Here is a 15,924-nt window from a genome sequence, read left to right on the forward strand (position 1 = left end):
ACAATATTCAACAGCCCTTCATGCTAAAAACGCTCAATAAATTCGGTATTGATGGAACATATCTCAAAATAATAAGAGCTATTTATGATAAACCCACAGCCAATATCATACTGAATGGGCAAAAACTGGAAGCATTCCCTTTGAAAACTGGCACAAGAGAGGGATGCCCTCTCTCACCACTCCTATTCAACATAGTGTTGGAAGTTCTGACTAGGGCAATCAGGCAAGGGAAAGAAATAAAGGATATTCAGTTAGGAAAAGAAGAAGTCAAATTGTCCCTGTTTGCAGATGACATGATTGTATATTTAGAAAACCCCATTGTCTCAGCCCAAAATCTCCTTAAGCTGATAAGCAACTTCAGCAAAGTCTCAGGATACAAAATTAATGTGCAAAAATCACAAGCATTCTTATACACCAGTAACAGACAAACAGAGAGCCAAATCATGAATGAACTTCCATTCACAATTGCTTCAAGGAGAATAATATACCTAGGAATCCAACTTAAAAGGGAGGTAAAGGACTTCTTCAAGGAGAACCACAAACCACTGCTCAGTGAAATAAAAGAGGACACAAACAAATGGAAGAACATACCATGCTCATGGATAGGAAGAATCAATATTGTGAAAATGGCCATATTGCCCAAGGTAATTTAGAGATTCAATGCCATCCCCATCAAGCTACCAATGAGTTTCTTCACAGAATTGGAAAAAACTTCTTTAAAGTTCATATGGAACCAAAAAAGAGCCCGCATTGCCAAGACAATCCTAAGTAAAAAGAACAAAGCTGGAGGCATCACGCTACCTGACTTCAAACTATACTACAAGGCTACAGTAACCAAAACAGCATGGTACTGGTACTAAAACAGAGATATAGACCAATGGAACAGAACAGAGTCCTCAGAAATAATACCACACATCTACAGCCATCTGATCTTTGACAAACCTGAGAGAAACAAGAAATGGGGAAAGGATTCCCTATTTAATAAATGGTGCTGGGAAAATTGGCTAGCCATAAGTAGAAAGCTGAAACTGGATCCTTTCCTTACTCCATATACGAAGATTAATTCAAGATGGATTAGAGACTTAAATGTTAGACCTAATACCATAAAAACCCTAGAAGAAAACCTACATAATACCATTCAGGACACAGGCATGGGCAAGGACTTCATGTCTAAAACACCAAAAGCAACGGCAGCAAAAGCAAAAATTGACAAATGGGATCTAATTAAACTAGAGAGCTTCTGCACAGCAAAAGAAACTACCATCAGAGTGAACAGGCAACCTACAGAATGGGAGAAAATTTTTGCAATCTACTCATCTGACAAAGGGCTGATATCCAGAGCCTACAAAGAACTCAAACAAATTTACAAGAAAAAAACAAACAACCCCATCAAAAAGTGGGCAAAGGATATGAATAGACATTTCTCAAAAGAAGACTTTCATACAGCCAACAGACACATGAAAAAATGCTCGTCATCACTGGTCATCAGAGAAATGCAAATCAAAACCTCAATGAGATACCATCTCACACCAGTTAGAATTGCAATCATTAAAAAGTCAGGAAACAACAGTTACTGGAGAGGATGTGGAGAAACAGGAACACTTTTACACTGTTGGTGGGATTGTAAACTAGTTCAACCATTATGGAAAACAGTATGGCAATTCCTCAAGGATCTAGAACGAGAAGTACCATATGACCCAGCCATCCCACTACTGGGTATATACCCAAAGGATTATAAATCGTGCTGCTATAAAGACACATGCACACATATGTTTATTGTGGCACTATTCACAATAGCAAAGACTTGGAATCAACCCAAATGTCCATCAGTGACAGATGGGATTAAGAAAATGTGGCACGTATACACCATGGAATACTATGCAGCCATAAAAAAGGATGAGTTTGTGTCCTTTGTAGGGACATGGATGCAGCTGGAAACCATCATTCTCAGCAAACTATCGCAAGAAGAGAAAACCAAACACCGCATGTTCTCACTCATAGGTGGGAACTGAACAATGAGATCACTTGGACTCGGGAAGGGGAACATCACACACCAGGGCCTATCATGGCGGGGTTGGGGGCGGGGAGGAGGGATCGCATGGGAGTTATACCTGATGTAAATGACGAGTTGATGGGTGCTGACGAGTGATGGGTACAGCACACCAACATGGCACAAGTATCCATATGTAACAAACCTGCACGTTATGCACATGTACCCTAGAACTTAAAGTATAATAATAATAATAAAAAAAGAAACAATCTCTTAGACCACAGCAAAATCAAATTAGAAATCAAGAATGAAATTCACTCAAAACCATACAATCCCATGAAAATTGAATAACTGCTCCTGAAAGATATTTGGGTAAATAATAAAATTAAAGCAGAAATCAAGAAGATATTTGAAACTAATGAGACCAGAGATACAACATACCAGAATCTCTGGGACACAGCTAAGGCAGGGTTAAGAGGAAAATTCATAGCACTAAATGCCCAACCAAAAAGTTAGATCTCACGTTAACAACCTAAAATCACAACTAAAAAAAACTAGAGAACCAAGAGCAAAAAAATCCCAAAGCTAGCAGAAGACAAGAAGTAACCAAAGTCATAGCTCAACTGAAGAAGTTTGAGACACAAAAGTTCATTCAAAAGATTAACAAATCTAGGAACTGGTGCTTTGAAAAAAATAGACTGCTAACTAGACTAATGAATAAAAGAGAGAGGATTCAAATAAACTCTTATCAGAAATGACAAGGAGGGATGTTACCACTTAACCCATAGAAATATAAGAAACGACCAGAGGCTATTATGAACACCTCTATACACATAAACTAGAAAATCTTGAAGAAGTGGATAAATTCCTGGATACATATACTCTACCAAGACTAAACAAGGAAGAAATTGAACCCCTGAACAGACCAATAATGAACTCTAAAATTGAGTTAGTAATAAATAGCCAACTAACCAAAAAAAAAAGCCCAAGCCCAGCACCAGATGGATTCACAGCTGAATTCTACCAAATGTACAAACAAGAGCTAGTACCATTCCTGCTGAAACTATTCTAAAAAATTGAGGAGGAGGAACTCCTCCTTAACTTATTCTATAAGTTGAGCATCATCCTGATACCAAAACCTGACAGAAATACAACAAAAAAGAAACCTTCAGGCCAGTATCCTTGATGAACATCAATGAAAAAATCTTCAACAAAATAACTGGCAAACCAAATCCAGCAGCACATCAAAAAGCTCATCCCACGCAATCAAGTAGACTTTATCCCTGGGATGCAAGGCTTGTTTGACATGTGCAAATCCACAAATGTGGTTCATCACATAAACAGAAAAACAGAAACCACGTGATTAAATCAATAGACACAGAAAAAGCTTTTGATAAATTGCAACACCACTTCATGTAAAAACTGTCAATATACTAGGTATTGAAGGAACATACCTCAAAATAATAGCAGTACCTATGACAAACCCAGAGCCAACATCATACTGAACGGGCAAAAGCTGGAATCATACACCTTGAAAACTGGCACAAGGCAAGGATACCATCTCTCACCTCTCAGTTAACACGGTATTGGAAGTCCTAGCCAGGGTAATCAGGCAAGAGAAAGAAATAAAGGACATACAAATAGGAAGAGAAGATGTCAAGCCACATCAGTTTGCAGATGACATGATCCTATATCTAGAAAACCCTATAGTCTTGGCCCACAAGCTTCTTAAGCTGATAAACACCTTCATCAAATCTCAAGATACCGAATCAATGAGGGAAAATCTCTAGCATTCCTGTACACCAATAACAGTCATGCCAAGAGCCAAATGAGGAATGCAATTCAATTTATAATTGCCACAAAAAGAATAAAATACCTAGGAATGCAGACAACTAGGGAGATGAAGATCTCTACAAGGAGAACTCTAAACCACTGCTCAGAGAAATCAGAGATGATACAAATGGAAAAGCATTCCATGCTCATGGGTAGAAAGCATCAATATCATAAAAATGGCCATCCTGCCCAAAGCAATTTATAGATTCAATGCTATTCCTATCAAATTACCATTGAAATTCTTCACAGAACTAGAAAAGACTTTTAAGATTCACATGGAACCAAAAAAAAGAAAGAGAGAGCCCAAATAACCAAAGCAACCCCCTAAGTAAAAAGAACAAAGCTGGAAGCATCCAACTACCTGATTTTAAACTATTCTACAGGGCTACAGTAATCAAAACAACATGGTACTGATATTCAAAAACAGACACATAGACCAATGAAACATAATAGAAAACCCAGAAATAAGACCACATACTTACAACTATGTGATTTTTTACAAAGCTGACAAAAACAAGCAGTGGGGATAGGACGCCATATTCAGTAAATGGTGGTGGAATAACTGGTAAGCCATATGCAGAAGATTGAAATTGGACTCCTTCCTTATACCTTATATGAAAATGCACTCAAGATGGATTAAAGACATAAATATAAAACCTCAAACTATAAAAACTCTGGAGGACAACTTAGGCAATACCATTCAGGACATAGGAATGGGCAAAGATTTCATGACGAAGATGCCAAAAGCAATTGTAACAATAGCAAAAATTGACAAATTGGACCTAATTAAAGAGCTTCTGCACAGCAAAGGAAACTACAACAGAGTGAACAGACAACCTATGGAAAGGGAAAAGATTTTTGCAAACTATGCATCTGACAAAAATCTAATATCCAGCAGCTATAAGGAACTTAAACAAATTTACAAGAATAAAACAATCCCATTAAAAAGTGGGCAAAGGTCATGAACAGACATTTTTCAAAAGAAGACACACATCTGGCCAACAATCATATGAGAAAAGCTTCACATAATGATCATTAGAGAAAGACAAAACCATAATGGGATACCATCTCACATTAGTCAGAATGGATATTATTAAAAAGTCAAAAAATAACAGATATTGGCAAAGTTGTGGAGAAAAAGGGAACACTTTCACGCTGTTGTAGAAAACAGTGTGTCAATTCCTCAAAGACCTAAAAACAGAAATACCATTCGACCTAGCATTCCCATTACTAAGTATATACCCAAAGGAATGCAAATTGTTGTATTATAAAGACCCATGCATAGTATTCATTGCAGAACTATTCACAATAGCAATTACATGGAATCAACCTAAATGCCCCTCAGTGATAGACTGCATAAAGAAAATGTGGTACATATGCACCATGGAATACTATGCAGCCATAAAAAAGAACAAGACCAGCCGGGCGCAGTGGCTCAAGCCTGTAATCCCAGCACTTTGGGAGGCCGAGGTGGGCGGATCACAAGGTCAGGAGATCGAGACCATCCTGGCTAACACGGTGAAACCCCGTCTCTACTAAAAAATACAAAAAACTAGCCGGGTGAGGTGGTGGGCGCCTGTAGTCCCAGCTACTTGGGAGGCTGAGGCAGGAGAATGGCGTGAGCCCCGGAGGCGGAGCTTGCAGTGAGCTGAGATCTGGCCAGTGCACTCCAGCTTGGGTGACAGAGCGAGACTCCGTCTCAAAAAAAAAAAAAAAAAAAAAAAGAACAAGACCATGTACTTTGCAGGAACATGGATGGAACAGGAAGTCATTATCCTTAGCAAATTAGTGCAAGAACAGAAAACCAAATACTGCATGTTCTCACTTATAAGTGGGGGCTAAATGATGAGAACACATAGACACATAGAGGGGAACAACACACACTGGGGCCTATTGAAGAGTGGAGGGTAGAAGGAGGGAGAGAATCAGGAAAAACAACTAATGGGTACTATGCTTAATACCTAGTTAACAAAATAATCTGTACAACTAACACCCATGACAGAAGTTTATCTTATATAACAAACCTGCACATGTACCTCTTAACTTAAAATAAAACTTAAAAAAAAAAAAAACTATATGATTATTTTGTTTACCCATAGAGAAATTATTAATAATGTGAAGTTTGAGCTATTTTATTTTACTATTCAAGTGTCATCACATGGCTGTTAGAAAATGAAACTGAATACACAGGGTTAAAAAATAAATAATTTATAGCACTTTAGATAGAATATATATTAAGAGCTGGAATATTAAAATAACTTCTAGGAACACTTTTACCCCTATAACTCATATTCTGAAGTTAAAACTTTTCATGCTATAGGAAAACAAAAAGTATGTTGTCTTATAATCAAACAATAAGGGTGTTTAAGTACAAGTATAGTAGTCACGGGCAAATAATTTCAAAAATAACTCTAAAATATTATACTGCAATTTGTCGAATCAAATATTGCCTTCCTTAGGACAAGTATTATTTGTTAAAGCATTTTACTGAAATGCTTTTCATTATAATCATTATTAGCCTTTTTATTTGGAACAGACCTAAAAATGGAGTATGTTTAAATTAGATTATCTATTTCCATTTTATCATTTTTTTTAAGCACTTTATGATATATTTTCAAGATTGATTTGGTCTTCAAAGATCTATTGAGTTCAATCCGCGGAAAATGGGACATAAACAAAAGCACAGAAGAGGCCAGGCACAGCGGCTGATGCCTGTAATCCAGCACTTGGGAAGGCCGAGGCGGGTGGATCTTGAGGTCAGGAGATTGAGACCATCCTGGCTAACACAGTGAAATCCATCTCTACTAAAAATACAAAAACAAAATTAGCTGGGCTTGGTGGTGGGCACCTGTAGTCCCAGCTACTTGGGAGACTGAGGCAGGAGAATGGCGTGAACCTGGGAAGCAGAGCTTGCAGTGAACTGAGATCGCGCTACCGCACTCCAGCCTGGGCGACAGAGCTAGACCCTGTCTCAAACAAAAACAAAAACAAAAACACACACGCAGAACGGTAACTGTTTCTCTTAATACAGTGTTTTTATATCTTACTTGGATGATTGACTTAATTTCTCTCATTTAGCTTTGAATGTTCAATTGTAGCCTTAGCATATTAAAAAAGTTTTTCACAAGTGGAATTGACACATAACCTACATATTTAACATGAATCTGAGAATAGAGGAGTTAAGTGCTCTCTTTGCACTCAGCCCAGCAGAAATGGGGACTTGGCCAAAGAGTGATTTGTTTCAGGGAAGTAAATCACCCTAAGCACAAGGAAGCTTAAGTTTAGACTCCATTGCACTTAAGAGAAAACAAACTAGACATTCTTTACACAATAAACCATTAAAAAGAATGTAAACTATTATTCAGAAAAATTATTGAATTATTAGTCATTTATTAACAACATGTATAATTTTACTGTGAAAGTTTAAAAATAGTGAGGTGCTTTAACTTGTCCTTTTGTCTTAATTTCTGTTTAATAGTAATTCCCTTATGATGCTTATAAGAGTGCTTCTGTATTTCAGTCATAGATTTAAAAGAAAATCAAGCCAATGCCATGACTATTCTTTCCCACGAAAAGAAATTAATGCTGCCAAGTTTCCTTTCAGATCTGAATGCTTAAGTAATTTGCATATAAGTATCTCTTTGGGCTTTGATGTTTTATTTAACAATGTACAAATTAGCTTGTGACAAATCTTAAATTATAAAAATTATAAAGTATATGAAGATAAGCTTTTGATTCAAAACATATTGACTACTTTAATTCTTGTTAATTATTACTTTAACTTATACAGTCATTTTTACAGATGAAACGTTAACCATGAAACTTTTTTCTTTGACTTGCACCAAAATTTCACGGTTATGTAAGATTCAACATGGTTATGTAAACAGTGCTCTAGTCTGGAAAACCAAAAGGATTGAAGTCTAACACCTGCCTTAATTTTATAGTTATACATACATTCTTTTTTTTATTATACTTTAAACACTTAAGTATATAATTCTAAAGAGCTATTAATAAAATCAAATGAACTATATAATATTTTAACATTAAAATGAGAATAGTTCTTTGCAACTCTTATGAGCGCTTGCTCTGATAGAGGAGTAGATTGCTAACATCCCTAATATAATCTACCATATTAAAATGATGTTCCCATTGTAGGTTAAAAGGATGGAGGGTCACAGATAGTTATGTCTTATCAGATAGAAACTGTAGGTTTGCTTATTGTTATAGGCCTTGTTTTCAAACAAGAAATTTAAATAGGTGAAGCAGAGTGAGTTTTTAATTGCACAAAGAAATGATAATCTAAGAATAGGTCAGTTGGGGAATATGTTTGGATGGGCAGAAAAGAATTCTTTACATTAAAATTATAATTATCCACAGTAAAATCCTTATGAAGAATCCAAACCAATTACAGACTATTTGTTTAAATTAAGTTAAAAAATGAACACTTTCTACTTTCCTCAGTATATGGACAATAGCATCGAATATATATGTTAAACTTGTTTTCAATCATCAAAACACAATGTATTTGGCAATAGATTCTTCTAAATGATAATTTGCAAATCTACTGTCACCTTAATCACTCCTTTTTTTTCTTCATCCTCAATTAAATTCCAATAGCCCCAATCATCATCTTACCCTCCTGGTTTCTCCTTTTTATCTTTAACAAATATTTCAGTGTGTTAAATATAAAAGTTTGCTGAATGAATGAATGATCTCAGCTTAATAACAGACACATCTAGAACTTAGAAGTTATTTTCATATACTACATCTAACTGGATACCCAGATCAGCACTTTGAAGTACGTTAATGGAGAATTGGCATTATCCCCTCTTAATAGGAAAGGCAAATGAATCCTGAATACACTAATTAACTTGCCCAGGTTACACTGCTCACACGTGGAGAAGCTGCTCTCTTTAATTCAGGTCTTCAGATGGCTTAAACATCTATCCCCTTTGCTTCTTTTAAAAAAGTTTTATTTAATTATTAATGACAGCAACTAACATCAAATAGTACCTTACCAGCCATAAAATATTTTTTTATTTCTATTATTCTCCTTTATCAAATATGTGTAAAAAAGAGAAAGAAGAAAGAACGAGAAAGAATACTAAATGAAAGAACAACAGACCTTCATTAGGCATGAAATCAAGGCTATATACATAATATGAAAGTGTTGTTTCTGGTTTTATTCCTTTTTCTCTTTCCTTCCTTTGACTGGCTTGATCTGGCTAATAAACAAAGCTGTTAAAAGAAAGCTGAATGTACCATTTTAGGATGTGGACTCACCAACTGCACCTGCAGAGCTATTAGCTATGGGGGCATATCTTACAATGACACATTATTTCAAAGGATACTTTTGTTATCTCTTTTCTATAGTCAAAATTAAATTGGTTAAAATGAATTACAAATCCATCTTCTAATTTTTCATTTGGGAGCATCCATTTTATAATGCACTTATCTGAATCTAAAGAATGCACCCAAGTGTGCACTGAGATCTTAATATTAAATAATTGGACAGATAAGGGCATGTGTGGCATTGGATAATGTCATGTCTTTCAATCAGCATAATGAAGCTGGGGACCAACCTTTCCATCAAATGGGAACCAGTCTTTGTCCCACATAACATAAGCTGGCATCTCTTAGAGAGTTGATATAATGGTACATGACAAAACAAACATCCCTCATTTAGAAAGTATTTTTATTTTCTTATATAAATGAAAAATGTAAATGTCCAATTTTATGCATATTCAATTTTAATAAAGCAAGTAAACGGCAAAACAGAGAAATTCTTTTGAATTATATCAAATACATAAAATGATTTTTAAAAGATGATTGAAAATTACATAAAATTATATGACCTTTCTTCTATGCTTATAAAAATTGGAAATGTATTGCTCAATGGGTAATCCATTACAAAGTAGACAGGAGACCATATTTTCTTGTAAGTATATTAAATTTTTAAAGGAAATTTAATAGCACAATAAATAAATTTTATTGAGAAAATACTATGCATCGTAGTGCTATCTGCTTTCCTAATATATTTGTAAACATAAAAATCATCCCTTAGAATAAATGATTCCCACTTAGAAATGAGAAAAGTGAGGCTCAGCCAGACCCAGTGGCTCATGCCTATAATTCCAGCACTTTGGGAGACCAAGGCGGATGGATTGCATCAGCCCAGGAGTTAAAGACCAGCTGGGCGACATGGAGAAACTCTGTCTCTACCAAAAACACACAGAATAGCTGGGCGTGGTGACAAGCCCGTGGAGTCCCAGCTACTAGGATGGCTGAGGCAGGAGGACAGCTTGAGACCAGGAGGTCGAGGCTGCAGTGAGCTGTGATTGTGCCACTGCACTCCAAAAACAGAGCCACTGAACTGTCAAAAAAAAAAAAAAAAAAAAAAAGTGAGGCTCAGAGGTTAAGTAATGTGCCTCACATTACAGAGCTTTTAGATAATAATGCCAGCATTCCACCAAAGAATCAGTGGCCCGGAGCCACAATACGGCCCACTGTCTTCAGAAAGTGGTTTAGGAGCAAAGCCTTTAGAATGAGAAACACCTAGATTTGAATTCCAGCTCTGTTTCACATTAGCTGGGTGTAATCTTAACTTCCTCATCTGTTTCATAAAGTTATTGTGGGAATTAAGCAATGCAAACAGTGAACTAGGCACTATGTCTGATGATATACTGCAAATGTGTAAACTATAGTAATGAGTTTATTAATCAAAGATCTCAAAATATTTTCTGATGATGGATTAACAAATGTGTTAGAAGTTACAGAATTATTATTTTTTTTTTTACAATTGAGAAGAATGAATCAACTCATATCACTACAAGGTTGTATCTTACTCTGTGAATAGGTGTGTTTGCTTTTGGACTTGGCTCTGATGGCTTGTAAGGGAAGTTATTTTGTAAGCACATCAGATAGGGAACTAAGTCCTTAACAAAATACCATCTGAGAAAGCATAATGTAAGAGGTGATGCCTAAAGAAGGTGATAACAAAAATAAGTTGGTTTAAAGTAACAACTGTGCCAAAATTTTAGGTTTGATATTACTTGGAAACAATTTTTTCCTAACATTTAAGGATAAGAAGACATCATGGTAAATACTCTTCAGAGTTACATACAAAGCACTGATAGTGAGCACATCACTTCTAGATATGATCTAAATTATACATTATATTCAGAAATTTAGGTATGAAAGAATTAGATTGAATCTCTCAGACATTGTTTTTGATGTTATTATTCTTAAAAAATATTTAATGTTGTCACTTCTACTTTGAGATTAAAAAATAATTTAAGACAGATCTTATGGTAATCATGTCTAGATGATGAGCCTATATATTGTAAATAAATCATTTTCTGAGATAAATAATAAAGGTAATATTGGCAACAAAATTCCAAAAAAGGAGGGAGGCCTACATCTATTACCAGTGCCAAAGAAAGTATCCTTTCTCTCTGACAATTTTTACTTAAAATAATGGTGTTCAGCTAAGACTTAGGTCAGATTGTATTAGTCAAGAGATCACAGAAAATTAATTAAACTACATGATTAAAGGTCTATATTTGAGATAGGTAGGTAAAAATATTTTACCCAAGATAAGTTTGTTTAGACCAATTTAATCACTTGGTATTTTTCTGCAATTTTAATGAATGCTTGTTAAATCAAATACATGATCTGTCAGTATAAAATTACATAGGTAAACCACCAGTGGGATCATGCCCCAGTTTCTTTTTCTTTTTGTTTTTAAAGAAAGAGCAGCAATGTTCAGTCCATAATACAGAAGCCTCTATTACAAACATAGGCAGCTCTAGGGAATAATGATATAAACCAAACACAGGAATCCTGGCTATGTGGTATCTGTCTCCTATAAAGCTTCATCTTAGATTACCTACATATCCTGATGAAATTTCTGTGAGGTAGAGAAAAGCAAACACTAGTGTTCATTTTGTAGGTGGATACGCTAAAACAAAAAATTTACTGTTTAGGTCATATCTAGTATCACAGTTAAGGATGAAATCTAAGTTTCTATTAGAACTCTAATAAAGATTCATATAAATAGATGTGTTTCTAGAATCCTGCTTGAGAAGCCGACTTTGAGAAAGCTCAATGTATGAGAACAGCTGTCAGATCGAAATTTGAATTCTGAATCTTGCAATTAGTCATATTAACTTAGATAAACTATTTAGTGTCTCTGAGTCTATTGCCCATTAATGAACATAAGCATAGGACTACCTATGTCAAAACGTTATTATGAGGATTAAATGAAATGGATGTGAAAGTACTGAACACAGACAAGGTATTTTACTGCTTTGACCCCTTAATTTCAGAATTACCATTTTTATCTAATAAATTACATTAAATTACATGAAACTTTAAGAGATAATTTACTTATGGCAGTGCCTGTGAATTACTTGGCTTTTCAAAATAAAGACATTAGAACTCATAATTATATTTAGAAGTTAGGCCAAGGAACTGAGGCAAGCAGAAATGTAAAGAAGTGATATTAAGAGATCACAGTAGCATTTTAATGGAACTCTGTCATTCATTTAAAATCTTCTCTACACCATCTAAAACAGTGAAGTTTGGCAAGGCCTAGTCAAATGAGCTCAGAGAGGCTACATTTTATTTTTGATACAGGGAATAATAAAAGAAGAGCTATCATTAGAATCAGAACAACATTTTTCCTTAGTAATACAGGGGAGAAGGAAAAAATAAGAGTATTTCCTGCACTAAAGGCTATTTAATTGCAGTTAGTATTTACCATAAAATATCCACCGTCTTGGCCATTCAGTTACAAATGAGTTTGAGAGAGACACAAAATTATGAAACTTCTAAATCATGAAACTTGTTTAATAAAGCAAGAGTCTGCCTAGTTAAGATTCAGAATTTACATTAAAGTTTATAATCTAAATACTTACGTCATTCCAATGGTCTCCAGTGGCATTTTCAGTAGTCCCTATTTACCTCTTCCTCTATACTAGTTATGTAAAAAATTCTTTTTTTTTTTTTTTTTTGAGACGGAGTCTCGCTCTATCGCTGGGGCTGGAGTGCAGTGGCCAGATCTCAGCTCACTGCAACCTCCGCCTCCCAGGTTCACGCCATTCTCCTGCCTCAGCCTCCGGAGTAGCTGGGACTACAGGCGCCGCCACCTCGCCCGGCTAGATTTTTGTATTTTTTTAGTAGAGACGGGGTTTCACCGTGTTAGCCAGGATGGTCTCGATCTCCTGACCTCGTGATCCGCCCGTCTCAGGCCTCCCAAAGTGCTGGGATTACAGGCTTGAGCCACAGCGCCCGGTCAAAAAATTCTTAAACTTTGTATTTCCTCTTTTGATTTTTGACTATCTTGATATAGAATACACACATGTGAAATACACATACATGCTTTTTAGATGAATCACTTACCTCAGAGCATTATTTTCAAATACATTCAACCATATATTAAAGTGGCACCGTATTTACAAATCTTTTAAAATTTCAAGTTTCTTCTATATACATACCAGCACCATCTGTTTTAATTCTGTTAGATGGTATACTGGGCTCTCCTCTACCCAATGTATTGGTTGCTACCACGCGGAATTCATACTCCATCCATGGGATTAAGTCCACTGCTCTTGCTGCCTCCATATTTCCTTCAATAATTGGGGGATCTAAATAAAATAAACAGTAAATAGAGAATATAGGTTGATTAACTTATCACTTTTGTAACTTCCATTTTTATTTTACTATTTCAGGGAGAATGGTATACACTACACTGAGTTGAAGTAAAAACCTCAACTAGGAATGACGAAATGTTAAGTTCAAGGGAGTAAGAGGAAAAGTTTAATAAATAATAAACTTACAAAGAGTGATATGCATATGAATCACCTATGTAAGTAAGTTTGAGGCAGGGAGACTGCAATTCTGCATGTGTAACAAGCCTCCAGGCTTGCTGCTAGTCCATGAACTGCACCTTGAATAGCAAGGAGCTGTATTCTGAAGGTGGAATCAAAAAAGATTTCCTGAGATAAAGGTACAATTGGAGAGGCAAAATTTTATGTATTGCCATTGATATAGTCTATGGCTAGCAAATGGTTTATAACTAGGGTAGAAAAGGTTAAAGTTTGTATCCTTTTTACTTGGTTTTGTAGATTTATACTCAAATCATTTGGACCAGTGATAATAAATGTCATAATAATTTTATTAATATTTGTTAAGTATCCCTCAGAATTCATGCTACTAGATACTAATATAGATGAGATGATAAATTATGGGTGGAATGTGATCTTAGCTTGCTTATTTAATTGAGATATAATAAAACATGCAACCAAGGCAGGTCTGTGTATTATTATAAGCTTGCCTCAAATATTTCCACATATTTTTAACAATCAACCTATTCATGTAAATAGCTGTACCTGTAGGCTTATCTGTGACTCGATATCTTATTATTGAGGGAAGTTTTATCTGGCAATGTAGACCACGAATACATAATTTTTAAAGATGACATGTCCATCAACACAATAAATGCTAAGCACCCCAGCATCCAGTTTCTGCTTTTGGACAAATTCTCACATGGCTCAGACTGTCCCATCTCACCCTGCCATAATTTTAACTCTGCTAGACACGACTTTTGCTATCTAATTGCTTATTTTGTTATGGATTTGTTCTGTAGATTTGACATATATTTTTGACTTTCTGATTAAAAGTTTCCCTTTACCTTCCCCTCTGTTTTGATTTATTAGGATTTATTAAGGATTTCTACCTCTTTATTTTCTATCTCTTTCACTCCTCCCTTACAGCAAATCAGAACCTGTTTGTTTTAATTCACATGCATAAGGACAATTTTCTAGGTAATTGAAAAAAGTCAAGTGAAGTTTTGGTTTGTGAAGAGCTGTTTACGGAGTGAAGGGAGAATAGAGCTTATGTGATGACGCTGAGTAGGGTAGCCTTTTTGTTTGTTTGTTTTTTGAGATGGAGTCTCACTCTGTCACCCAGGCTGGAGTGCAGTGGCGTGATCTCGGCTCACTGCAAGCTCCACCTCCGGGGTTCATGCCATTCTCCTGCCTCGGCCTCCTGTGTAGCTGGGACTACAGGTGTCCACCACCATGCCTGGCTAATTTTTGTATTTTTAGTAGAGACAGGGTTTCACCGTGTTAGCCAGGATGGTTGATCTCCTGACCTTGTCATCTGCCTGCCTCGGCCTCCCAAAGTGCTGGGATTACAGGCGTGAGCCACCATGCCTGGCCAAGGTAGCCATTTTTTACTGGACACTATTCATTGATTTTAACCCCTTATAGAAAACAGGCTGTATTGGGTTAAATGGTGCCTTTCTCCACCCAAAAAATGTCCATGTCCAAATCACCAGAATCTGTAAATGTCATCTTATATGAAAAAAAAAAAAAAAAAAAAAAAAAAAAAGGCTTGGTAGACCCTGAAATTAAGTTTAAGGTTGTAAGTGTTAAGAATCTTAGGGTAGGATTATCCTAAATTATCTAGGTGGGCTCTAAATCCAATGACAAATGTTCTTATAAAAGAAAGACACAGAGAAGAGTCACACCTAGAAGACCAGAAGGCTATGAGACCACCAACGGTAGATATGAAAGTGATGTAGCCGCAAGCCAAGGGACATATGGAGCCACCAGAAACTGGAAGAAGCAAGAAATGGAGCCTTTGGAGAGGATGCAGCCCTGCCACCACCTTGATTTTGTTCTCCAAACTATGAGAGAGTAAATTTCTGTTGTTTAAGGCTACCAAGTTTATGTTAATTTGTTGGCAACCCTAGGAAACTAATACTGAACCTTAAAGGCAGAAGTTGATGGAGCTATTTGTGAGTTTATAATTATTGAGTTTGGCAGGGGTTGGGGGGTATGCAGTACAAAAGTGTTTTAGGAGGCTTGAGTCTGTCAGACCTGCTCCCCTGCTTCCTAGTCTCAAAACTCCAGCACTATTTAAGGGTTTGAAGAATGGAAATGTTGGAAGCATTTTAAACAATGAGGATATTGTGTTCTTATGATAGTCAAGGCTCACTGGGGCTTTTCCAAGGAAGCTGGGAGGTCAACAGCTAAGAGCAGGTAACTGCTAGGACAGACAAAGAAGAACCAGGTGGATGTGTGGAAAAGCTGCAG

At 36.0% G+C, this 15,924-nt stretch overlaps 1 protein-coding gene across 1 annotated transcript in view; it reads right to left on the reverse strand.

The window, feature by feature from the left end:
- CNTN1 (contactin 1) overlaps positions 1-15,924 on the reverse strand; it is a 441,173-nt gene that overhangs the window by 77,897 nt on the left and 347,352 nt on the right. The window contains exon 17 of the mRNA XM_030939730.1: positions 13,321-13,470. Coding sequence (XP_030795590.1) covers positions 13,321-13,470 — 150 coding nt within the window. The remainder of the gene's footprint in view (positions 1-13,320; positions 13,471-15,924) is intronic.

The sequence above is a fragment of the Rhinopithecus roxellana genome, chromosome 10 (assembly GCF_007565055.1).
Source record: "Rhinopithecus roxellana isolate Shanxi Qingling chromosome 10, ASM756505v1, whole genome shotgun sequence".
Classification (NCBI taxonomy): Eukaryota; Metazoa; Chordata; class Mammalia; order Primates; family Cercopithecidae; genus Rhinopithecus; species Rhinopithecus roxellana.